General features: G+C 42.0%; 2 protein-coding genes across 9 annotated transcripts; both read left to right on the forward strand.

Annotated features, from left to right (window-relative positions):
• The first annotated feature begins 30 nt into the window (after window positions 1-30).
• On the forward strand, window positions 31-6629 carry glt8d1 (glycosyltransferase 8 domain containing 1). The gene is made up of 10 exons (XM_061220644.1): window positions 31-157; window positions 406-447; window positions 2014-2112; window positions 2209-2431; window positions 2539-2656; window positions 2774-2858; window positions 3091-3203; window positions 3394-3560; window positions 4621-4733; window positions 4849-6629. The coding sequence occupies exons 2-10, from the start codon at window positions 432-434 to the stop codon at window positions 5031-5033; spliced, it is 1119 nt and encodes a 372-aa protein (XP_061076628.1). The 5' UTR covers window positions 31-157; window positions 406-431; the 3' UTR covers window positions 5034-6629.
• A 1170-nt stretch (window positions 6630-7799) lies between these two features.
• Window positions 7800-25746, forward strand: pbrm1 (polybromo 1). Of its 8 annotated transcripts, none has more exons than XM_061220638.1 (30): window positions 7800-7884; window positions 9227-9386; window positions 10364-10461; window positions 10588-10735; window positions 10982-11131; window positions 11277-11393; window positions 11534-11602; window positions 12284-12382; window positions 12889-12974; window positions 13610-13701; window positions 13833-14049; window positions 14509-14650; window positions 16263-16357; window positions 16716-16995; window positions 17124-17229; window positions 17431-18070; window positions 18458-18669; window positions 18852-19037; window positions 19145-19302; window positions 19429-19695; window positions 19902-20047; window positions 20481-20638; window positions 21063-21246; window positions 22081-22282; window positions 22620-22821; window positions 23175-23339; window positions 23803-23961; window positions 24680-24738; window positions 24828-25041; window positions 25364-25746. In XM_061220638.1, exons 2-30 carry the CDS (start codon window positions 9246-9248, stop codon window positions 25534-25536), a joined length of 4965 nt encoding a protein of 1654 aa, XP_061076622.1. In that variant the 5' UTR covers window positions 7800-7884; window positions 9227-9245; the 3' UTR covers window positions 25537-25746. The 8 variants fall into 8 exon arrangements, 7 of the variants coding, with proteins under 7 accessions (XP_061076622.1, XP_061076620.1, XP_061076623.1 ...); XM_061220636.1 differs by lacking the exon at window positions 7800-7884 and adding an exon at window positions 8250-8372; XM_061220639.1 differs by lacking the exon at window positions 7800-7884 and adding an exon at window positions 8250-8372 and having other exon boundaries at window positions 23175-23255.
• The last annotated feature ends 11 nt before the right edge of the window (window positions 25747-25757 follow it).

Consider the following 25757-nt stretch of genomic DNA (forward strand, 5'->3'; position numbering starts at 1 on the left):
TTTAAATAATATCGCTCGTAAAAAAAAATCTAGGCATTTAGGAAACCGCACATTTGGTGGGCCATTGAAGCATAGCTAGCTAGCTATAGTTAGCTAAAAGAAACTCGATTGTTGATGTCGAGTTGGCACTTTGGCTTTGAAGTTAGCTAGCGGACTTGTGAGTATCTTAGCGTTTTTAATAGGTTGCGCCCTTGTAATATAAAATGTTGGATATTGCACAACATACAGCATTGGCTGTTTAATAGTATGCATGCTGTGAGCCTACCAGATCCCTAAGTTTGACATAGACTGCGAAGAGAAGCAACTTAACTGGCGTGTTGGTATTGATGAACTGCAATAAGACGTACTGTTAAATGAAGGGAAGCCATAAATATGTGTATGTATTATTATCATTGTATTATACAGGTACCTAGGCTTGTATATGGGGCAAGATGACCGTACGAAGAGGTAAGAATATATGTATTGTAGTGTAATAGTGCTCTCCCTTATCTTTCACGACTCCGACCGATAGTTAACGGATGTACTGGATAGAAAGGTGCTGGGCGTAGAACATGTATTCATAGGTAGACACATACTGTGTCATATACGTGTTCCGTTATTCAGATGGGTATTATTAATTAATCGTTTTCAATGACAAACTGCTTACGGGGTTTGCGAAATGCTCAATCCCCAGACTATTGTACAACACTACCGTGGGGTATTAACTGACTGGGTAGTCTTTCCCGACTGAAAGAGGGTATTAAGATTTCTACAAGCGCGTTCGCGGGATTGATATAACTTTGTTTAATTTTATGTGGCCATGTGCCCCTCCTTAAAAACATTTATTGGTCCACATATTGTGAAATTATTTAATTGCTTCTTAATGTTAGCTGTATTCCTCAGAATCTCATAATTTTTTATACACATTCCTTACTTTTCCTAAAAAGTAAAACTGAAGCTGGAGTTCCAGATTCCAAATGGTTATTGAGAAATAAATTATCAATAATCATCCTAAATGGGCACCTATTCCTAAGACATCATTTCCAGATGTCTGTATGGGTATAATATGGATAAGAATCTCATTCGTTTTGTGAGATTTCCAGGGCAACCAAAATACATGATTCATACCTTAAAAGTAAGTCATCACTGAAAAGCAATGGTTATGTATACTGGTTTACATTCTCAGCACAATAAAATCATGTGGGCATATTTGTTTTCCTCATGCTTTCATCATGTTTTCATCATTTAATGTTGATATTGTTTGTGGGAATGGATATCACCCTTGTGTAACACCTTCATGTTAAATGATAAATATACGTTTTATGCTGTTATAATGTGTACTTGAATGTGATAATCTGGCCTCTCTAAAATACACAACGCTTTATGTATAATGCATTGGAGATGGAACAAAACCTCAATGTGCAAGATTATATTACCCATGGTTTATAGTTGTAAAATGTCGCTCCCCTTTCCTCTGTCCAAGGAATGTACTGCATTGAGAGATGTTCCATAATTAGGATTAAGAAAAATGTATGAAGGGGAATGATATGAAACAGGTGCCTTCTTTTATTTTTGAATGTGTCATGAGTGTACAATTATGCCCACATATGACTTTTCATTCTTAAATATTTTTGTTGTGTTTTGTTTCCATGTGTACTAAATTAACATTTGGGACAAAATTGTACAAATTTTGTGTTCATTCTGGATAGTTACTATAAATTAACTCAGATTTTGATGTCATGATGTCATTTGTTAATTATAATACACAAAGACTACCTGAAGGAAGCATGTGGGAATAGCAAATGTAAACTTGTTAAAAACCTAAATCCTTTTGAGAGACCCTGCAGGGTTTCCATTTTAATGGTGTACCATCTTTGGTGGATTACTTCTACTCATTGTTTTCAGAATCTGACTATACGTATCAGACAACACCTATTTTTTCAGAGTGCTCCTACTGTTTTCTGTTTGGCAGTGAAAGTTATCTTTCTGACATTTTTATTGAATTCTGTGCATTTTCTCTCCTTTTATCTGCAGTCAACATTGTAATTCTGGTGCTGATTGCCATCGCATTTCTTATAATTGTACACCGAAATCTTCTGAGCCTGAGTGACTTCTTAAAGAGTGAAAGCACAGGTAGTGCCATTTCCTATCTGTAACTCCCAAAGAAATTTCTGGAAATTTCTAACCTCTTATGTATGGCATTGAATTTTACCATTTTTCTTTCTCCAGATGCATTACCTGGTGTGTTGCACCCTTTTGACCCTGACTTTTCCATCGATTCTCCACGAAAATCTGAAGTTGCCAGAACTGGCGAAGAAATTCCTGTCGTGATCACGGCACCAGAGGAGAGACTGGGTGCTGTGGTAGCAGCTATGAACAGCGTATACCGTAACAGCAAAGCCAACATTGTTTTCAATATTGTGACCATGAATAACACAGAAGATCACCTAAAGTAAGTGTCACCAGCACAGCACCGCAAGGTTTAAGTATCTGAGGTTTAGTGCATGAACGCTGATGCAGTGCATCACACTAATGCAATTTGCATACATTTATTTTCAGAACTTGGCTCAGCAAAACTCACTTGAGTGAAGTCAAATATAAAATTATTCAGTTTGAGCCAAGCATTGTGAATGGAAAAATATCAAAGGATCCTCAGAAGGTTGACACTGTGAAGCTGGTAAGATTGCTATTTTCGCCTGCTATTGTTTGAGGCCTACATTCAAAACCACTCATTCTTTTTGAAAGTAAATTTTAAAAGTTCATTTTTTTGTATTTTTTTATTTCCCCCCCCCAGCTGACATTTGCGAGATTTTATATGCCCATGTTCGTTCCGGATGCAGAGAAAGCAATCTATCTAGATGATGATGTCATTGTGCAAGGTACAGTCATGTAGGATTATACTGAGAGTGGCCAAATATGCACAATGGGACTGGCATAAATCTATCTGAGACACAAATATATTATACATGTATAAATGTCAGTATATGCATATATTATGTATACACAATATATATATATACCTGTATATACTTTCATACTTAAATGAAAGGTTGTTTGATCAGGTGTCAGTTAGGCCACACTGCATGGTTTATGTTTTTGTGTGTTCCTCAGGTGACATCCAGGAACTATTTGACACTAACCTCAAGGCAGGGCATGCAGCTGCATTCTCTGATGATTGTGACTCTGCATCCTCCAAAGGTATCATTCGAGGGGCTGGAAATCAGGTAATAAATGAGAGGACTTGCTTTACAAATTTTATGTGCACTCAGCAATCCGATAGGAATATGGAGTCAAAATGCTGCAGTACTGATGGTGAGCCTGAAGGGGCCTCGAATGGACAGTTTTTGTCATAGAATTTCTTTTTTTTTTTTTCTCTCTTTTTTATTATTATTATTATTATTTTTTTATCTGCAGAACAACTACATTGGCTTCTTGGATTTCAAAAAGGAAGCAATTAAAAAGCTTGCTATGCGGGCCAACACATGCTCTTTCAACCCAGGGGTCTTTGTGGCCAATCTGACTGAGTGGAAACACCAGAACATCACCAGCCAGCTGGAGAGATGGATGGAACGGAACTTGGAGTGAGTCATCGCGATGTGACTTTTGCCTTTTAGCAGACAGGAGATGTACCAGTTTTTCTCTTTGGAATCCACCCCTACCTGAACCAGCTATGCCCTGCATTAAAATATTATACTTCTTTAACTTCAGTCTTTAACATAAGTCTAAGTTGTTGTAGGAATTTTAATGTATTTCTGTAAGAAAACTCTCAGAGACAGAGACAGTAAAATAATTCAATCTTTACTATGCATAGGGTCCAAGTTACATGCAAAAACAAGGACAAAGGTTCCAGGACCTTTGTCTGGATATATGTAGGCACAGAGCGCAACAAATGTATGCCCCTTCATTAGTATTCATTAATATTTCTGATAATCAATATTCAAAGACAATCCACTGCTCTTCTCTTTACTATAGATTGTTTATTCATATCTCCCCCTTCAAGGTATGTCATGCAGATGCATGTTCTCAAAACATTCCAGCATGACGTATTCGCAGGGGCCTGTGCAATTAACTGCGCGTCTGAGAATAATCTATTTTATCTTGTTTTAACTCCCTATTTCTAGGAAGATAATCCCCATGGTAGCTTCCGTCATGAGGTATTATGTTTTTGGTTCTGCAGGCACTCGGGCACCAAGACAAGATAATCCAGAACACACAGTTAATGGCTGTGGCCTTGCGGGCCCATGGTACAGACAGGGAGAGACGTCTCCACTCACAGTTACAGAAAATAATATTGAGTAGCACAAAGCAAGTTATGATACTTTAATAGGTGTGTATGCTCTGGATCATTCCAGCATAAGCAACCAATAATAGTATAAGAAATTAGTAAAGGATAAGCAATTAATAATATGATAAGCAATTAATAATGAAATAATCACATGAATATATAATTTCAACAACATAAGTAGGCGTACAACTAAATGCAAGCAGCACACTTCACAAACTCTGTTTGGTGTGTTTTAGTGATTGTTGAACTTGCCAAACTGTCTCTGACAAAGAAGAAAATTCTTGCTTGATTTATTTGTCTCAGTTGAGGATGAATGTTAAATGAATCTCGGCTATCATTGTGCTTCTTTCCTCTAGGGAAGACCTCTACAGCAGGGCTCTGGCTGACAGTGTCACCACGCCTCCCTTGTTGATTGTTTTCTACAAGCGTCACTCCAGCATTGATCCAATGTGGCACGTCCGGCACCTTGGTATGTAAAATTGGACTGCACTGGAACTGATGTTAATGCCATGATGAAAATAATCTGGTGTAAACCGATTTCTATACTGCATGTTTGAGAATACATGCATGCCTCTTTTTTCCAGGATTCAGCGGAGCTGGAAATCGATACTCCCCCCAGTATGTCAAAGCTGCCAAACTTCTACATTGGAATGGACATTACAAGCCCTGGGGCAGGACTTCGTCTTTCTCTGATATTTGGGACAAGTGGTACATTCCCGATCCAACTGGAAGGTTTCACCCCATCCGAAAACATACAGAAGACAAGTAAACCTTTGGACTATAAGCTACACGGTTTCTCTTTTCCTCAGCCTATTGTTGAATTCTGAGGAAGGTTTACTTGATTCAAGAACATTACACCATGTGAAATTCACAGATTCTTGTGTAGGATTATCACACATTTTCTCAGTTTACTGGTGCAGTACCGATCATATAACTGAAGGTGACCTACTACTGTGCCCCAGGGAAATAGTTTTTTCTGTGGATTTCACAGGTTTAGAAGTACTCCATCAAAATGTTGACCCTTCTGCTCATCAGAAACTTAAGGGACAAGGAACAAAAACAGCAGGGTGGAATTTAAATAAGAAATCTGCTTGTTTAATTTAGCCATTATAGTTGTGGAGCTTCTGATTAGCTAGGAGGGTCAAGGGCCTTTTTAATTCCAGCCTGTTGCCTAATGTCTTGCACTTTATATTTTTACATATGTGGTGTTCATAGCCGGACCAAGTTTAATGCAGTTGCTGTCGTATTGCCAACATTTTACAAAGAACTAAAATCATGCATGAGATTTAATTTAAGCTTTTGTTATTGCATTTTGGCAGCTGCTTTGGTGTTAATGCGGTCACTGATTATTATTATTATTTTTTTTTTTTTATCATGAAGATATAAGGATCTTGACCACTTGAGCTTTTTCACTTGGGAGTTGTTGAACATGTTTTTTCAGGGAAATGTTCCCACTTTGCTAATGCGCACAGTTGTATGTTAAAAAAACCCAGAGAATATTTTGCATACTACAGGTATTTCTGACCATTGATTTAATATAAAAGATCTAATTTTATTATCCATATGAAACTGCATTATGCATATGCATGGTGTAAATTCTTTCCTAGAATTTTCAGGAAAGACCGCCTTTGAGGAGTGATTTTCTCTATTCTCTGGAACCATTCCTGGGAAATCCTGTCTCTGACATGACCCGGAGGTAACCTTTTTTTAAAAGCTAAATGTATGTGCATATGCTGTAAATGAAGTGCTACTGAAAATGTCTGTCGTTTATATATTATATTGCTTGCTTTTTGCCAGAAAATAATGTAGTATTTTCCAAACTATTGCAGTATCCATACGGGCTCAAACACGTTTTACACGGGAACTGGGAACACGGGAAATATCCTCAGAAATCTAAATGTAGCCTAATGCTATGCTATTGGATATGAGGAGAAAGGGGGAAAGGTGGCTGCTTAAAAGGCAGAGGGCATGATCTGCCTTTTACATGTACATTTTACATGTACTGTACATGCAGCAAAAAGGAAACGGGACATACATTTGTCAGGGTATCACCAAACTGCAGCCTGCTCATAATGCATGGTGGACATGTAGTCTGCCCCTTTACCAATGTATGAATTGACATTTCAGCCACTCAAAGGTTTTTTTTAAAGGATTTCCCTGTAATGTCAGAAGCTGCAATTAACAAGGTCTAATTTGGTTGCATGTGGAAGCAGCTCCTCCTGTAAATAATTTATTAGATCTTGTATTTTTTGGAATTGTACTCTTCAGGGTCAGTCTATATGTATTGGCAAAACAAAACCAATGTAAGGATGCTTCTAAGTCTGCCTTGTTGAACTAAAGTTGAATAAAGACCTGAGTACATGAATCATTTTGCACACTGGTGATGTAATTCCAGCTGGGACCTAAAAACAGATGGCACAAAATCTTTGGATTCAAATTACCATGAAAAGTATTTGGTTCCTGATTTCCTTAATTTCGTATTTGTCACACTGAATGGTTTCATATCTTTAGACAAAATGTAATATTAGAAGAAGGGAGCCCATGTATTTCCATTGATGGAAAAAATGCACCCATATGTCAAAGTAATTGTCCCCCTTAGTTAGTCAACTAAATTTAACTGATAATCAGATTAAGCTGATTGAATACAGCCAGGCTGGATTGCAGCCATCTGGGTTGAATCTAAACCTCACTCATGTTGAACTTTACCATCAGAGTGAAGTAGTGACCACAACGTTTCTACAAGTGCACTACTAAATTAATGTATTTATTCATTCATTATCCTAACCCATTTATCCTGAACAGGGTCACAGGGGGGCTGGAGCCTGTCCCAGCATACATTTGGCAAAAGGCCTGAATACACCCTGAACAGGTTGCCAGTCCATCGCAGGGCACACACACCATTCACTCACACACTCATACCTATGGGCAATTTAGACTCTCCAATCAGCCTAACGTGCATGTCTTTGGACTGTGGGAGGAAACCGGAGTACCCGGAGGAAACCCACGCAGACACGGGGAGAACATGCAAACTCCACACAGAGAGGCCCCGGCCGACAGGGTTTTGAACCCAGGACCTCCTTGCTGTGAGGCGGCAGTGCTACCCACTGCACCATCCGTGCTGCCCAGTGTAAATTCTCAAAGAAAAAAGTTGTCAATGTATCAGCCTGGAAAGGGTTAAAAGCCCTAAGGCTCTGGAACTCTACAGTCACAGAGTCATTATCTCCAAATGGGTAGCACTTGGAACAGTGGTGAATCTTCCCATGCTGCCAAAATCCTATTAAATACAAGGGTGTCGTGAACAGCCAAAGAAAGGTAGTCCTCTCTAGCCTCAGCTAGGATTCATGATTCCACAATTAAGAAACATCAATTCCTCATCTCATGTCTGCAAAAAAGCACCTGGATGATCTACAATCCCTTTGGAATAATATCCTATAGACAGATGAGTCAATAGTGGAACTTTTTGGAGGACACAGATCCCATTGTGTCTGGAATAAAGCAAATACAGTAAACACAGCAACATTAAAATGTGGTGGTAGTGTGATGATGTGGGGATGTTTTACTGCCTCGGGACCTGGAAGACCTGCCAAATGGAACCATGAATTCTGCTATGTATCAGAAAAGTAAGTCTTCAGTCCTATGTTCCATAATATTTTCATTTCAAAATGTGTTTTGTGTTTACTCAGGTTCCCTTTGTGTAATATTACATTTTGTCTAAAAATCTGAAGCCATTCAGTGTGGCAAACAAAATAGAGGAAATCATGAAGGGGGAAATGATAGTTTAGGAAGGAGTGGATTATCATTTTTGCTAATTTCCCTTATTTATGCATTATTGCAGCATATACATGCAAACTGTAATGCAGGTCAGTTCAATAACGTTTTAATTGTAACGTTACATTAAGTACTTATTTACATTTAAGTCTTCAAAAATTCAAAACAAAGCTGCAGCAAGCAGAACTAGCTTTTGTTAAACTTCCGCTTCCGTTTGCAGTTAGGAAAGGGTTAATTTTTTCAGTTAGCAAGCTAGGCTAAGTTTATACGCAACATTTTAATCAACAAAATGTTATTTCCTAGCTTCTTGTTACATGTTTATTATCATTCCAACTAGAAGGCAAGTTACATGTGTGGGTCTTGTTCTTTTGAGATGTATGATTAGCATTCGTTAGATATTCTATTTATTCTATTCGGGGAAGGCAGACTGCTTTCTGTATTACTGCTTGCTGTATTGTCTTTACGCTTGCTAGGTAGCCAGTAGCCAGCTGTACCTACACAGTCTACAGATGCCGAACGGATGCTGAGCGGAAAGATTAGCTAACCGTTGCTAGCTAATTGGCTGCTCTCCAGACTGGATAGTTGTTGCTAGCAATCTGACGCGGTCAATAGCTAACCAGAAGACTGGTGCGGTATCCACGGGTGAACTGTAAGACAGCTGGCATTAGACACTGTCTAACGCTAGCTTGCAGTATTTTGAATTTAATACAACACTGCAGCGTTAGATTAGCTAGCAATCAAATGATAAGAAATCATGTCCTCAGTAACGGTTTAGATGGTCAGCAACAGCATCTTTTCGGGGCCGTCACTGGCGTTTTGACAGCTGGATTTCTACATGAAATTGAAGCTAACGTTAGCTAACCACGTTCACAGCGTTGCTCGAGTCAAAATACAGCTACCAACAAAGATAGATGGGTAGATGTACGTTTAATGTGTTTTATGCTTGAATATATATATATATATATATATATATATATATATATATATATATATATATATATCAGATGACCGACCAACGTTAGACACAGAACAAAATACAGTAGCAATATCTGTTCGCCTGTGTTCTAGATTGGGCTAGGATGGAATCAAGCTGAGTTGTTATTTTACATTAATTTTGAAGTTGGATGTCTGTCTTGAATATGGTTGGTGCGTGCAGTACCTCTTTAACTGACTCATTAATTCATTCCCGTGAAGGTAACTTTGCTGTTGTCCTATGGGTTCAAAAAGGCGAAGAGCTACTTCCCCTTCCAGTAGTGTAAGTGGGGGTGACTTTGACGATGGTCAGACCTCCTCATCTACAGCTGGAAGCACTCGAAAGAGGAGAAGAATTTCCAACATTCCCCCTGTTGATCCAGTAAGTGGATTTACAAGTCTTGTTCCACCTTTATAGAGAGACAGTGAGCGCAGCAAGCAGAACGAGGTGCGTCTCATCTTCGTCAGTTTTACATATACAATCACTGCCCTTGTCTGGTGCATATGAGCTCAAGATGGTTCGTTTTCAATGTCTATAAATTAATACAAATCAAAACCGCCACAGAATTCCGATTTCCTGATGTGTCCCGACTTAAAATGCGCATAGGCCGCTGGTTCTTCCAACTTTTTCATCCAAATTATAAATACTTTTTAAAGTCGCGACGTAATTAGAAATGTACCTAGTACCTTTCAGGAAGCCCTCAATACACATTCTAGCATAGCCTCGTGGACTACTGATTTATTCCGTTTCCCCACTTCATACACATCTGTCGACCTTGGTATAAGAAACACTGGTATAGATAATGAAGAAGTAGCCTATGTCTCCATCCCCCTATTTGCCACCTGGTACTTATGGCCTGTTTCAATCTTAGTTGGACTTAATGCCATCATAATTAACAAAACATGTCTGCCTGCTACAGAATGCTAAATGGTCAACTTGTTCATTTAGCAGAAAAATCTTTCTTTTTATTTGCTTGCATTTGCCTTTGTGGCAGGAGTCCACACTTGCTACTCGACAGAGCATTTGATAATTACAATGAAGGCATGGAAAGCCTATCATGCTCATTCATAAGAAATAATAAACCTTTTTGTTTTGTGTAACGCAAACATCAATTTGTGAAATTAGTTTGGACATATGAATGAATGATTGGTTGTGTTGTACCGTGCCCAAGTTGGGAAAACTGGAACTTGTACTCGAGATGTTTATGCATACATGAAACTAGTTGCAGTAAAATGTAAAGAGGCAGTGTTTTATCAAGTGTCCTGTTTGTATCACTCCACATGCCTCCTGCCTTGTGGACTCACTGAATGCCTATCTATACCACTGCAACTGATCCAGTTGATTTTATGTGTTCTAAGATTGCAGTGTGCCATGAGCTGTATAACACAATCCGAGACTATAAGGACGACCATGGAAGGCTTCTCTGCGAGCTCTTCATCAGGGCCCCAAAGAGAAGGTGCTATACTCGCGGGTTGTAACATATTCCGTTTATTTATTTATTTATTGCTGTGAAATTATAGCAATTATTGTTCCTTAATAAAATGAGTGTTCATTGTTAGTGCCATGTTGTCTTCTCATGAAGGAACCAACCAGACTACTATGAAGTGGTGGCTCAGCCTATAGACATGATGAAAATCCAGCAGAAGTTGAAAATGGAGGAGTATGAGGATGTGGAGCAGCTCACAATTGACTTTCAACTCTTGTTCAACAATGCAAAGACTTACTACAAGGTAGCAGGTCCCACATGTATATGCAGTGTATCGCTGTGTTAAGCAAGTTTGGAAAATGACATGCTGTGAAATTTAGAATAAAACATACAAGTTTGGTTTTCTCACGATAGGTTGTGTCACTTTACTTTCATAACTTAGGTGAATAAATTTGAGCTGCATGATCAACCTTTTCCCAGCATTGAAAGGAGCATGTAAAAATCTTTGCGGAGGGAAAATGCAGAAAAGAAGATATGCTTTTTTCTGTAGGCTGAGAGCCCAGAGTACAAGGCTGCTTGCAAGCTGTGGGACCTCTACTTGCGCACAAAGAATGAGTTTGTGCAAAGAGCGGATTACGAGGAGGACGAGGAGGATGGGGAAGACATGCAGGAAGCTCCTGTGGCCTCCACTGAAGAGGAGGTGAGTACCTCCTCACTTATGACCTTTCACTGATCTGTGCCTTTCTGCTGTAACACTTTGTGAGGAAACATCCAGATAGATTGTGTACGCATGTGTTTCAATGCACTCTCGAGTGGCTTATTTCTTGACCCTGCTTGATTGACAGCCTCCACTCAGCTGTCTGAAGGAGGTTCTGGAGCAGTTTCTGGAGGCTGTGGTGACCTTTACCGAACCCTCTGGCCGTCTGGTCAGCGAACTTTTTCAGAAGCTGCCCTCCAAAGTGGTGAGAGCTATACCCATCTATACCCATCTATACCAAGCCTCACTGGATGTAATTTTGTTTATACTGCTCCATGTGATTACAAATACATTTTTATTAAATATTTTAAAGGTTTTAATTAATATTTGTGTTTCTTTTTTCAGCAATACCCAGACTATTATGCCATAATAAAGGAGCCGATAGATCTGAAAACCATTGCTCAGAGGATACAGGTATAGTGGAATTTTATCATGTAGCATACTGTAATTGGTTTATCACTTTAGCATTGGCACATGCACACACGAACACACACATAATCTTTTGCGCGTACACACACAAGTACATTTGCTGTTACCTATTACTTTATGTGGGAGTTATGGTTTCCATTTACCTGGAGCAGTATCGGGCCATTCAGATAACTAGTCACATTTCAGTGAAAATGTCTAGATATTCACTGCAGTTCACCATCATAAAACGGACCTCACATGTCAATCTTTGTGTGGCCTCAAAGCACCAAAAATTCAAAAAATTAAACTGCAATCCAAATATATAATCCCATGGGGAGTTGTTCATTTGTGCACAGTTTCATTGAGAAATACTTTTTTCTGTGTATATGAACTAACCTTCGTGTGCTGAATTGCCTCTCATAGTGTGTCTGTATTAGGGCTGAAGCTATTGATTTTTTTTTTTTTCATTCTGAATAATCAATATCAAAATGTGTATTCCTTTGAAACAACACTGAACAATTTCTTGATGCAGTCAAGGCTCTGAACAGTACTCTGTTTCAGTCCCCCAAACATTGTCTAGGATTGGCTGCCATGCCAAAATTCTAATTGATTTTTTAAAAACTCCATTCGTTAGATTATGTTGCAGACCCGTTCAGTGTTAGTATCTGTGGCAAATTGTTTTTCTAGATGGGCTACTACAAAAGTGTCAATGCCATGGCCAAGGACATAGACCTTCTGGTGAAAAATGCCAAAACATACAATGAGCCTGGGTCACAGGTTTTTAAGGTACTGTATATTTTTGTTGTTGTTGTAGTTGTTTATGTTGTGGTTGTTTATGTTAGTGTAATATTTTATTTATTTTGAGTTGTTATATTTGGAAAATAACAGGCTTTAAAAATGAAACCGATAATAAAAAAATTCAAAAATGTGAATTTTTTTCAAGAATTCATCAGCTTTTGTGCCTCCTAATATCACTCCACGATATGGAAATCCTGCGGCTTTCATTGGTCATTGCTCAGATGACTATGATTAGACTACTTTTTCACTTAATTTGCAGAATCAGTTGGGTATTAAGTCCAGTGACTCACTGCTGCATGTAAACATCATCATATCGGCCAGCCATTATAACCTTTTAGCCTCAGGCCAATACCTAGAAGTTAATTTTATAAATTGAGGATACATTTTCATTCAATACCAATGTGACCCTAGTATTATTTTTCATCCCTCACTATTCTGAATGGTATAATTGGCCATTTTTATGCAAATGTCTCAATTTTCCTCACTTTGCAAAGGATGCAAACACCATTAAGAAGATTTTCCTTCAGAGGAAGATGGACATTGAGTATGCCGAGCCCACTAAATCCAGTATCAGAATCAGGTATTTCTGTCCATCCTGCATTGGCTGAAACATCATATTCAGTTATTTTATCATACATGACCTGCCATATTCATATGTGTACATACATTAATTCTGAGACATACAGTATTGTGCAAAAGTCTAATGCTTTATTTTATTTACTTTAGCATTTAGCCTTTGTCTGAATCTCAGAAAATAATGCAGGCAACATATTTTATACAAAATTATACAAATACCTGCACAACTATGAACAATATAAAATCTTTCAGTTGCTTCTTGCTCCCCCAAACATTGTCCAGAGGGTATTGCATGATATGATTGTTTGTATTTATCAACATTCATGATGCCTTCAATCAAAATCGAATGACCCCAAACTTGCACTGATCCTCCACCATGATTGGCTGATGCCGTATGTACAAATACTGATGATATTATATGTGTGTAGACTGTAATTTTCTGCATTATTGTCTTACACTGAAAAAAGATTGCACTAAAACACTGATTTGACAGGAAATTGAATTGCCGAACGGGTGGTCTCTGACTTCTGCACAGTACTGTTGATTGGGAAAAAAAATAAATAGAGAAGCAAATTTTTTGGTTGGAGTAGGAGGTGATGCTGTGTCTCTTGTGATTGCTTGTGTGCATGTGTGTGTCAGGAATCGAAGGTCAGCACAGGGAGAACGCTTCCCATCCATCGCCCTGGCACTCCAGTACGGCTCAGAGAGTGACGAGGACGCCCTGCTTTCTGGTATGTCCAGCTGCAGTGCATTATGGGAATCACCAGTACAGTGGAGCTCAGTGGTCATAAATGTCGTGCACCTGAAATTGGTGTGTAATGGTTGGAAAGATAAGACGTTAAGCTCCTTTGTGTGATTTCAGGGGCCGTCCGCTATGATGAAGGAGAGACAGAGGCCGAGTGTGTGCACTCCAGTATGGACATGAGCAACCCCATCTTCCAGATGTACGAGGCGGTGCGGGGAGGGAGGAACAGCCAGGGACAGCTTATCGCCGAGCCCTTCCTGCAGCTGCCGTCCCGGAAGGACTATCCCGACTACTTCCACCAGATCAAGCATCCCATCTCCCTGCAGCAGATTCGGTAGGGCCAGCTACTCACCGGTTCATTGTTATGTTTTCACATGCTTTGAATTACTGGAATGCTGGTCATCCCAGGTAAGCTTCAGGAAGAGATTTTCAGGGAGGGTTTGACAAGAATGGCTCATCTACATAATTTTCAGGGTTAGAGCTGACGTTATTTATTTTATTTTAAAATGGATGCTCTTCATTATTCCAGAAAAATCATCAAGCTGTGTTCAAGAGCATCAATGAATAGAGTAATAACATGAAGAACAGTTCAGCTGGATTTCTACCATAATGGGGCCCTTTTCCCTCTTTCCCTCATGCCGTCAGTCATTGCCAGCTCACAGGAGCAGCATGTCTTTATTCTGTTGGAAGGGTGGATGTACCTATGTGTCGCCCATGCAGCTCTGTAACAGTGGGTGCTATGGTGACTTGTGACTTGAGTTTATTGGATTGGATCTTCTCTCGCTCTCTGCAGGAACAAGATGAAGAACAATGAGTACGAAAGCGTGGAGCAGATAGAGGGCGACCTCATCCTGATGTTTGAGAATGCCAAGCGCTACAATGTGCCCCACTCTCCTATCTATAAGCGCGTTATGAAGCTTCAGCAGATTCTACAGGTTAGCACCCTATAAAACCTATAAAAGGCTCCATTGCGCTGCGTGGTAAATTCTCATTACTGTCACTGCATCGACAGAGGATCGAAGCTGGGCTCCAGATAAAATGTGCAGATTCATATGTTCTTTTATTTCTGCATGACAGAATCATGGAGAGGCTCTCAGATGTTTCATCTTGTGTTTCCTTTCACCAAAATGTGGCATATGGTGTCACATTTCCCTTGTTGATTTTGTGTACTCAAGGTTGGTGCAGTTGCCAGCAGAAACATGTTATCTATAAAGACTTGACTGTTTACCGCTAACATTTCTAGCTTAGCACCACATTAGATATCACCAGACAAATGAGTCAACTGCATGTTGCACAGATCAGATTGGATTAGCTCAATGATTAGTAATGTTATTTACTAAAGAGGAAAACAAAAAAGATTTATCTTTGATCGTTTGGATTACTGACATACAACCCTAATGCTTACAAAAAACGATCTTGGGTGAATACTGGGAAAACTGGGTCACGGTTTCTGGACATGTGGGCCACAAACCTGAAAATCAGGAAACCAATGCTATGGATCATTTCCAGAGTTTTATTCAATTGGGTAGTAACCATTTACAAAATTAGCACTTTGTGTCGTACAGTCGGTGTGCTGAAAGGAGTGGGATGTTTCAGAGGTAACAACAAGATTGCATTAGTATCTGGTTTTTTGTTATATATTATTGAGAGGTAGAAAATGTTTACACATTCATCCGCACATGTATGTATATGTTTGGACTTGTGGCTGACTGGCATTTGGAATTGGATCTGATAACTGCTAGCACTGAAACATTTATGAGACTTGCTCTCTCCCAGTTCTTCCCTGTGTAATGATATTCAGTGGTAGCCTCTCTTCCTGTGTGCTTGGGGAAACCGTACTAGCTCCCGGTAGTCTCTCCTTTTCATGCTCTTACTGAAGGGTTGCATGTAAGATGGCATCTGGAAAATAGGCTGTCTTCTTGATCCTTATTATCCTAATATACATTAGGTGAATGAATGTTTTTCCTGAAATGCATTTCCTTTTTTTGGAATGCTCCTGAATACAGTCTGTCTATGGAAATTAACATCGGCGATTGCGCCATTGTACAGTTAAGGGTGCTTAATGTTAACATCTGTTTGCGGTTAATTATGCTTATTGTGGAGGTTCATCCTACCTCAGCTTGTTAAATATTCATGCAAGCTCTATGTGGGAAAACGTGCAGCTGCTCCGTTAAGTTGCTTAATATAAATGTGGTGTCAGAAATGTGTGTCTGTGCCTCTGAACTTCTCATCGTTAATATGTGTGTGTGTATGCGAAAGTGAGAGCAGAAACTCCTGAGAGAGAGAGAGAGAGAGAGAGAGAGAGTGTGTGTGTGAAGGAGATACAGAACAGTGGGAACTCCTGTGAGAGAGAAAGCGAGAGTGTGTGTGTGTGTGCGAGCGCGTCTGTTTGTGCCAGTGAGTTGAGCTGTTGCTTTGGTGGTAGGTGTTTTTACAGTTATAGAGGATTGAGGAAGGTGTTTGTGTGTGTGCCGGTTAATATTAATGCCTTTGTCTGAGTGCAGCCGGAGGAGCTGGTTGATATGACTGTGTCTGTGTGTGTCTCAGATGAAGAGGAAGGAGCTGCTGCATAGGGAAGAGGAGGACGGGGACAGCATGCTGTCATCCACTATGTCAGACACCGGCAGTGGGAAGAGGAAGAGGTACTTCATCATCCTTTCATACTCACAGACTCCCAAAAGAGACGGCTGTCTGCCTACGCTGCCTGTCTGAGACCACAAAACCAGGACATGAAGAACATTTTCTTTTCTTTTTTTCTTACTGATACTTTACTTATATCTGGAAGTTTTGACGTACTCAGTACATATTTGCACTTGGAAGAAGTTGTGCTGTGAATTCTAGCCGTCACGAAAAACATTAGTAACAATCATCATTTGTGGCAATATGAAATGCTGAATGAGTGAGAATGGTCATGTTTACAATTAGATTAAGCAGTAAATGATATTATTTAAATAATACTCATATTATTTAAGGATGAAGTGTGAACTTTGTTTGCTCCAGCCACAAGAAGAACAGTAAGAAGCGGAGGATGAAGCTGCTGTTCTCGGCAGTGACGGAGGCCCGCGAGCCCCTCACTGGACGCAGGCTCTGCGACCTCTTCATGGTCAAGCCTTCCAAGAAGGACTACCCCGACTACTACAAGATCATCCTGGAGCCCGTGGACCTCAGGACCATCGACCACAACATCCGCTCCGACAAGTACTTGAGCGAGGACTCCATGGTGGAGGACATGAGGCTGATGTTCCGCAACGCGCGCCACTACAATGAGGAGGGTTCCCAGGTATGCGCCCGATCACGGACAGGGACGATTGTCTTAGTCATACCGTGCCAAAAGTGTGGCTTTCTATTTGTTGCTCTATTTTATTTTACAACCATAGTGGCCAATTAAAGAGTAATGTTCATTGTCAGGTGTATAATGATGCTAACATCCTGGAGAGGATCTTGAAGGACAAGAAGAGGGATCTGGGGCCTGTGCCTGACGACGACGACGTGGCTTCACCCAAGCTGAAAATAAGTATGTGTCGCTTTGGCAACGGCAGGCTTTTTCTGCCAGTGTGCTTGTTATGAATGCTGTTGATAAGCAGATGCCAGTTTTGTCTGCTTTTGGATACTCTCAAGATTGATTTAAACTGTCAGCGTGACAGCTGAAAGCACTAAGAAAGCACATTGCATGCTGAACTTTACTTTCATGAAATCATAATCTCTGTGTTTCCAGGGAAGAGTGGCATCTCCCTGAAAAAGTCCAAGTACCTGACCCCTCTGCAGCAGAAGCTGAACGAGCTGTACGAGGCGGTGAAAAACTACACGGACAAGCGTGGCCGTCGCCTCAGCACCATCTTCCTCCGCCTGCCCTCCCGTGCCGAGCTGCCCGACTATTACATCACCATCAAGAAGCCCATCGACATGGAGAAGGTCAAGAGCCACATGATGGCCAACAAGTACCAGGACGTGGACTCCCTGGTTGAGGACTTTGTGATGATGTTCAACAACGCCTGCACCTACAACGAACCTGAGTCCCTGATCTACAAGGACGCCCTGGTGCTGCACAAGGTCCTGCTGGAGACCCGGAGGGACCTGGAGGGCGGGGAGGACACCCATGTGCCCAACGTCACCCTCCTCATCCGGGAGCTTGTCCACAACCTCTTCGTTTCGGTGCTGAGCCATCAGGACGACGAGGGCCGTTGCTACAGCGACTCGCTGGCCGAGATCCCCGCCCAGGACCCGGCCAGCCCCGCCAAGGCACCGCTCAACTTCGAGATTATCAGGGCCAACGTGGACAACGGTCGGTACAAGAGACTGGACGTCTTCCAGGAGAACATGTTCGAGGTGCTGGAGAAAGCCAGGCGGCTGCATAGGTGAGTCGTTCAGAGGAGAGCTCGTCTTCTCCAGCTGTTCTTTACCACCAAGTTTCTCCGGCTGGGGTTTATAATGGTAATTATGGGGTTAAGGGAAGTTGTAATTTAATTTCAGACTAGTGCATATCTTCTGGGGATATCTATCAGGAAGATATTATTTATAATTTATATGCTGCCCCCTTTTTGAAGGGGAAGCTGGTGAATAAAAGGCCTTGATGTTTGAAATCCAGTTGAGTTTGAATGCAGTTTTTTCTTGCTCTCCTCTCTCCTCTGGTGTCTTTCATCCAGTGTGTAGTTTAAACCCTTCAGGTGAAACAGATGACTGAAAAGCCAGTTCAGAGCTGACTGATTGTGGTTTTAAACCCGGTTGTGTTTTTCCTCTGGCAGGACGGACTCTGAGATCTTCGAGGATGCGGTGGAGTTGCAGCAGTTCTTCATCAGGATCCGAGACGAGCTGTGCAAGAACGGGGAGATCCTGCTCTCCCCCGCCCTCAGCTACACCACCAAGCACCTCCACAGCGACGTGGAGAAGGAGAAGAAGGAGAAGCTCCCCAAGGAGATGGAGGAGGACAAGCTGAAGAGGGAAGAGGAGAAGAAAGGTATTCTTTCACTATCACTTCATCCGTAGCTTCGGCTCTCAGTGCCAAGCAAGGAGTCCGAGTGACAACACTGTGCAGTAACGGACACAAACAGAATGGATGCTGGGAAGGAATAAATGTTGTCATTATAATGATGTAGTTCATTAGTAAGAACACACGGCACCTCCACTGATTTGCTACAGAGGCTGAGAAGAGCGAGGACCCAGCAGGATCGGCCTGGCAGGCAGGGCTCCAGCGCACGTACAGCCAGGACTGCAGCTTTAAGGACAGCATGTACCACGTGGGCGACTACGTGTACGTGGAGCCCGCAGAGCAGAACCTGCAGCCACACATTGTCTGCATTGAGCGTCTGTGGCAGGACGATGCTGGTAAGAACTCCTCCTCACTCTCTATGTGAGCTCCCTGGATAAGGCTTTTTAGTAAGTATTTAGGACTATGGTCGATGTGAACTGAATTGCCTGTTATTCTCATGCAGGTGAGAAATGGATGTATGGCTGCTGGTTCTACAGGCCCAATGAAACCTTCCACTTGGCCACACGCAAGTTCCTGGAGAAAGAAGTGTTCAAGAGTGATTACTACAACAAAGTTCCCGTTAGCAAGATACTCGGCAAATGTGTGGTTATGTTTGTGAAGGTAAATGCGCTGTATTCACAATGTTGAGTCAGGGAGTCATTGGGAAAAGCTCTTCAGAGATATTTATGATTAAGAGTGATTGTATTCTTATTACAGCTCATGACTGGTGTTCATCTTTGCTTGCAGGAGTACTTCAAGCTGCAGCCAGAGGGCTTCAGACCAGAGGACGTCTACGTCTGCGAGTCGCGCTACTCGGCTAAGGCCAAGTCTTTCAAGAAGATCAAGATGTGGACCATGCCCCTAAGCTCAGTCAGGTTTGCTCCTCGTGACATGCCTCTGCCAGTGGTCCGGGTGGCCTCCATGTTTGCCAACGCTACCAAGAACGAGCAGGAGAAGCCAGCGGAGACGTCTGAAGAGGGCAGGGGAGCGGAGGCTATCGCCATCATCGACAAGGTCAGCCAGCCTGCCTGAGCCAAAGGCCTGGTAGCCCATATACAGTTCATTTTTGCAATATGGTAGCAACACCACTATGGCAGACAATGACACTGGTGGTATATAATATGCTATTCTCATTGGTTAAAACTCACATTGGGATCTTGCACTATATTCAGATAGGGGTAGTTATTAACGTGCGCTGCCTCGTGTTCGTGTGGCTTTAGGAGAAGGAAGACGTGCCTGTGGACATAAGCAATGGGGAGCCAGGATGCCAGTACTACGAACAGCTCCGCTACAATGACGCCTGGATGAAAGTGGGTGACTGTGTCTACGTCCGGTCACATGGTCTAGTGCGTCACAGAGTGGGCAGGTGAGGCAGAGAGAAGTGGCTTTGAAATCAGTTCTCCTCCGGTTATTAGCATGGTTTAATTAACAGGAAATTGTATTACTTTGCTTTTCACTAGAAATGTTAAACTTGTGTAGGAATTGCTCATTGTTTGAAAGATGTACATGTCTGAATGGTAAGATGACACTTCCTGTTATTACAAAAATGTGCTTTATTTACAGAAGCCGTTTCACCTCATACAGGATCAGCTCTTACCGCTAATAGAAATATACACATTACCATTCATGAATCACTCTTTAATGTTAATTAAAGTCTTAAGTGCACGAGTGCTTTTCTCACTTTTTTACACAGATGCTACTATTTTTCTACGGTATTGTGCTTCATTGGCACTGAGGTAATTTTCTGATTGGACGGCAGGCTGAGTGGAGCAAGTAACATAAACGGTTCCTTTTGGCAGGATTGAGAAGATGTGGGTGCGAGATGGAGCAGCCTACTTCTTTGGGCCTATCTTCATTCACCCAGAGGAGACTGAGCACGAGCCCACCAAGATGTTCTACAAGAAGGAGGTGTTCCTCAGCAATCTGGAGGAAGCCTGCCCCATGAGCTGTGTCATAGGTACTCACCCCTTTACCTGACTTTACACAACCAGCCATGTGATCTTATACATATTTACACACTCCTTTCTGTGACCACAGTATTTTTGTTACAGGTACTGACCTGCAAAGCCTGTCTCACCAGTCCATACATCTTTAATAGGAACTCACCCCTCCCAAACCTGCCTGTGAAATTCTGTGCATGCAAATTAAGTTGCTAAACTGACTTTCCTGATTTAATTTTTTTCTAGCTTGATATGTAGTTGGAAGTAACATTTTGTCTGACTTAATAGTCCTCAATCTACCAAATAACTAGTAGCAAATTTAGGCATAAAAAGTCATCATGAAGATTGGCTTTATACAAATGCTGGTACTCATTTCTTCAACTGTTTTCCCCTTCATTTAATGTGACCTCCTTCCCCTGCCTGCTTCCATTGTGGCTACAGGGAAATGTGCAGTGTCCTCCTTCAAGGACTACCTGTCCTGCCGGCCCACAGAGGTGTCTGAGGATGATGTTCTGCTGTGCGAGAGTCGCTACATTGAGAGCGAGAAGCAGATGAAGAAATTCAAGGGCCTGAAGCGCTTTTCACTCTCCGCCAAGGTTGTTGACGACGAGATCTACTACTTCAGGTCAGATGACTGTACAGCTCACAAGTTGTGTCTCAGGGGAAAATGGCCTGAATGCAGGTTTGCCTGCAGTCTCCTTGTTAACAGTGCTGCCAGTTCAGCTGGCGTGGTAGGCTTCTAACAAATGGACTGTACTGTGGGTAGTTCACGCCAAATCCTCAAATTTTTCAAAACCAGTTTTCAAAAAAAGTTTTCTTGCTGCATTCATGAATGGTCACCTTGCAAACTGTCTTCTAAAATGGATGAATGGGTGCTGTCTTTAGTGAAGTCTGACAAAACAAGGTCAGACTATGGATTGATTAAATAGTTTACTGCCAAACCTCATTTTTAATTATGCTCATCCTATTGTTTCATAGAAGAGCCATAGATATCCAAACTACAATTAGGATTATGTTCCATTAATGGTGATGACTGCCCTACATCATTGCTTTATGTATTCAAGTTATCTAGCAGACTATTCAAGGGATGCAAGGGTACCATAAAATGGAGGTATGGACACTATAAGCCTTTCTCTTCTGGTCAGAAATCATACTGAAACCTGCACAACCTTCCTAGAAATCCTACAGGATTCATTAAATAGTATATACATTAACCTGGGATAAGTACTGTAGGAATCTTTCCTTGTTTGTGATATTTGTGGCATTTTAACGACTTATGAATCACGAGGCAGGTCGAAAACCTGGCAGTCAGTTGGGCATACTGCTCACCTCCACACAGTTACACTATGGGACATGGAGTGCAGAGATTGGCGAAAGGCTTCAGCCCAACGTTCCTTCAGCAGCTTTGTGTCATTGGGCTGGGACGGAAACGGGTCCTCTTCCCCTCTGTTACGGTCAGGAAGCTGATCGTGCCACAGAAGGAGCCATCGCCCCTGCTGGACCGCAAGATCGAGGAGCTGGAGGCCAAGTTTGCTCTGATGGGAGAGGATGAGCTGGACGAGCTGGGGGAAGAGGACGGGGAGGCTGGGGACGCATCATCGGCCCAGCTGCAGACCCCTCTGGCCAGCGACATGGACCTCATGCCCTTCACTCCTCCACAGGTCACATCTCTGTGGAAATGAGCATAAATCAGATTACTAGGCATATTATTATGACTGTTATTAGTTCTGCTTGGTATTTTTAGTTCTGCTTTCTCACTTTTTGTTCTACCTTTATGCTTATTCATTATGTGACTGTATTACTATATTACTGCGCAGTAATTTTACATTTATTTTCAGCAACTATGACATAATATGCTGTCAGATTGAAAGTCTTCAGAAAGTCTGCTTTGATTATTAATTTGAAAATGACTATAAAAATCATTTTTTACCTTTATTTTATAGACTCATGACTGTAGGTTTAATATGGATTAACCTGTCCTTCTTTGGCGCTTTGCAGTCAACTCCAAAGTCAATGAAGGGATTGTCCAAGAAGGAGGGCTCAAAGAGGAAAATCAACATGAGCGGCTACATCCTGTTCAGCAGCGAAATGCGGGCGGTGATCAAAGCCCAGCACCCCGACTTCTCCTTCGGAGAGCTGAGCCGCCTGGTGGGGACGGAGTGGAGGAACCTGGAGGCCACCAAGAAGGCAGATTACGAAGGTGAGGGGGAGCGATGACTCTGCGCTCTCACACCGGTCTGGGCTGCGTTTCTGTGGTTCCACCTGTTAACTGTGAAATCTGGGATTTCACTGTGAAAATTGAGACAATTTATTCAGTTTTCAATAGGGGCTCAAAACAAGAATATAGCAGCGGTCATTTTGATTGGTTGAAAAGGTATGATTTGGTTGACATGGCACTCTTGGGACTGAAAATGTTAAAGAGAAATGCTACTAGATTTGACTTAAAACCTTTGGTCAGGGTAATAACAGAGCTCAGCGTGTGTTGGTCGCGTCGTGCTGAATGGATGAAGGTGGAGGTGGAGGTGTTCACAGTGTCTGTTCTGTGTGTTGCAGAGAGGGCAGCCAAGGTGGCGGAACAGCAGGAGCGTGAGAGGGCGGCCCAGCAGCTGCAGCAGGGCTCTTCCCCGAGAGCAGGTACCCCAGTAGGGGCGCTCATGGGGGTGGTGCCTCCCCCGACCCATATGGGGATGCTTAACCACAACATGACGCCTGTGTCAGGTAACCCCTCACAGATGCAGACTGACTTTGTGGTGACACTGGAGCTGGAGTACGAAGCACAACTGCTCAAATATCCCATGTTTCTTCTGAAAATTATAGAACCACAGCCATGTCCTCATCTATTTTCCCATAACTGCATCCATGGAAACAAACTTTCACCCAAAATAAAAAATGCCCAATTTAACATGCAAACTGCTTATAATTTTGAATGTTTCTTTTTTTCTTGTTACATTCAATCAGTGCTTGTACATAATCAAATCATTAACTGCATGCCTGTCTCAATAATCATTGGTGTATAATCAGGTCTTTGTTGACTCTTTCCTCAAACTCGCTTATACTCCTGATCTATATGTTTTGTATTGATTGCTGTTTGAAGTGCGTGCCTTTAATTGGTAATGCATGGTAGTAGTAGCTAGTTGCATGACAGTGATGCATGGATGTGTTGTGTTGTTATCCCTCCAAGGCATGATGGGGGCCTGTGGTCTACCTATGCTGCCCTTGCAGGGCCCTGTTGATGGCATATTCGGTATGGGCAGCATGCCACCTCATCACATGGGGGTGCCTGCATTGCCCCACCACCTGCCGCCAGGTGTAGCTGGGTTCCCTGGCATGCCATACCTGGGTAAGGACACTTCCACCACCACCACCACTCTTCTTGACACGCCCATGCAGTTGCTTCTTGTCTGCCACTCTCACCCACTGGAGGGGCTACCTGTACCATAGGCTCAGGTAATTTATCAGACCCACCCAGACCACGTCATGGCTGGGTGGTCACAAAGTCCCAGCAACTGTGCTGTTTGAGTATAGTTATGTCTGGAAATTATACTTCCCAAAATGTTCGCAAACTCAAATGATTACTCATTTTGACACTGAAACTATTAATTTGAACCTAGTGTATGAACTAATAAAATATATCAGAAAACACTTACTTAATCTTTAAAAAATACATCAGTAACATCGCTTTCAATATAATGATCTGCTTCATCTTTTAAGTAAACAATGGCAAAATTTTACCGTACTGTTGTTATTCCACTGAACTTGAACTATTAGCATGCTTCACCACATTTGAGTATTTGTTGATTTTCAAAACTGGTGTGCTTTAAAGGGTGCATTCAGCATGCGCAAGTCAGTTCAAATTGGTACATCACCACAAAATATACACAGACTTTAAAGAAGTATGTCAGCAATTCCCCTACATCACAATTTGGATTATCGGCCCACATCTTCTTTAGCTGCTGACAGTTGACCACAGTCCGGGGGTTAAACTCAGCTGCCCACAGCCCTGCACTGGGTCTCTGTGGCACTCCATATCTGACTGGCTACTGCTGTTCCCACCACAGGTGCGATGGGACAGGGTTTGAATGGCAGCACTGGAACCGGAGGCCCATATGGGCAACAGGTGAGGTCCTCCCCCATACAAACAGAGAATAAACTGCTCAGTTCATTGTGCATGAACTGCTAACGATGATATGTGGCATTCTCCTGCAGATGGGTGTGCTGGGGCAAGGGCAGCAGGCCCCGCCACCCTACCCAGGGCAGGCTCAGGCATGCCAGCCAGCTCTCCAGCAGCCCTCGACCCCCATGTTTGTGGCCCCACCGCCCAGGTCCCAGCGTCTCCTGCACTCTGAGGCCTATCTGAAGTACATCGAGGGCCTGAATGCGGAGTCTTCCACTGTCAGCAAGTGGGACCAGACCCTGTTAGGTGTGTCAGTATTCAACAGATCTCCCAACATCTAAGTGGCTGAAATACCCAACATGAAAATTGTTTAGTGTCAAAGAATCATTGTGAGATTATAGACACATTTTGAATGCTTAACAAATGAAAATAACATTTTGTTTTCCTCTTGAGGATTTGGAACATAGGTAAGTTAAATTTAGGCATTTACGTTACCACATACGTGACCATAAACATTGGATATTGTTTTGATTTTTAATTTTGCTTATGTACTGGAAATTGGTTACACTTCACAGAGAAGTTAGAAAAACTGTCACTGTAGTGTGGCTCTTTATATATGCTTCCATAGCCCGTAGAAAAGACGTGCGCCTGACAAAGGAACAGGAGAGCCGGCTGCCATCCCATTGGTTGAAGAGCAAGGGTGCCCACACCACCATGGCAGATGCACTTTGGCGACTTCGAGATCTGATGCTACGAGACACACTCAACATCCGCCATGCTAATAATCTGCAGAATGTTTAGACGCTGTTCTGAGGCATTTTAAATGTTTGGGGCGCGTCGACATCACAAAAATCAGTAATGCTTCAACGTACATGATGTGTGTCAGCAGCAATGTGTCAAAATATGCTCAGTGTCAGTGTTCCGTTTGTTTTGTATTGTTGAATTTACTGCCTTTGTAAAAATACTTGTTATTGGTGTTATCCATTTTTTATATTAAATGTAAGAAAACCCCATATGAGTTC

The sequence above is a fragment of the Conger conger genome, chromosome 14, assembly GCF_963514075.1.
Source record: "Conger conger chromosome 14, fConCon1.1, whole genome shotgun sequence".
Taxonomy (NCBI): Eukaryota; Metazoa; Chordata; class Actinopteri; order Anguilliformes; family Congridae; genus Conger; species Conger conger.

Excerpts from the sequence above, each read along its gene's own strand:
- pbrm1 (XM_061220638.1), top strand. The coding sequence starts at position 9,246 with ATGGGTTCAAAAAGGCGAAGAGCTACTTCCCCTTCCAGTAGTGTAAGT. Across the intron at positions 22,822-23,174 it reads CAAGAAGGCAGATTACGAAG|AGAGGGCAGCCAAGGTGGCG; the intron begins GTGAGGGGGAGC and ends TGTGTGTTGCAG. Across the intron at positions 23,962-24,679 it reads CCCTGGCATGCCATACCTGG|GTGCGATGGGACAGGGTTTG; the intron begins GTAAGGACACTT and ends TTCCCACCACAG.
- glt8d1 (XM_061220644.1), top strand. Across the intron at positions 2,859-3,090 it reads TGATGATGTCATTGTGCAAG|GTGACATCCAGGAACTATTT; the intron begins GTACAGTCATGT and ends TGTGTTCCTCAG. Across the intron at positions 4,734-4,848 it reads GTGGCACGTCCGGCACCTTG|GATTCAGCGGAGCTGGAAAT; the intron begins GTATGTAAAATT and ends TCTTTTTTCCAG.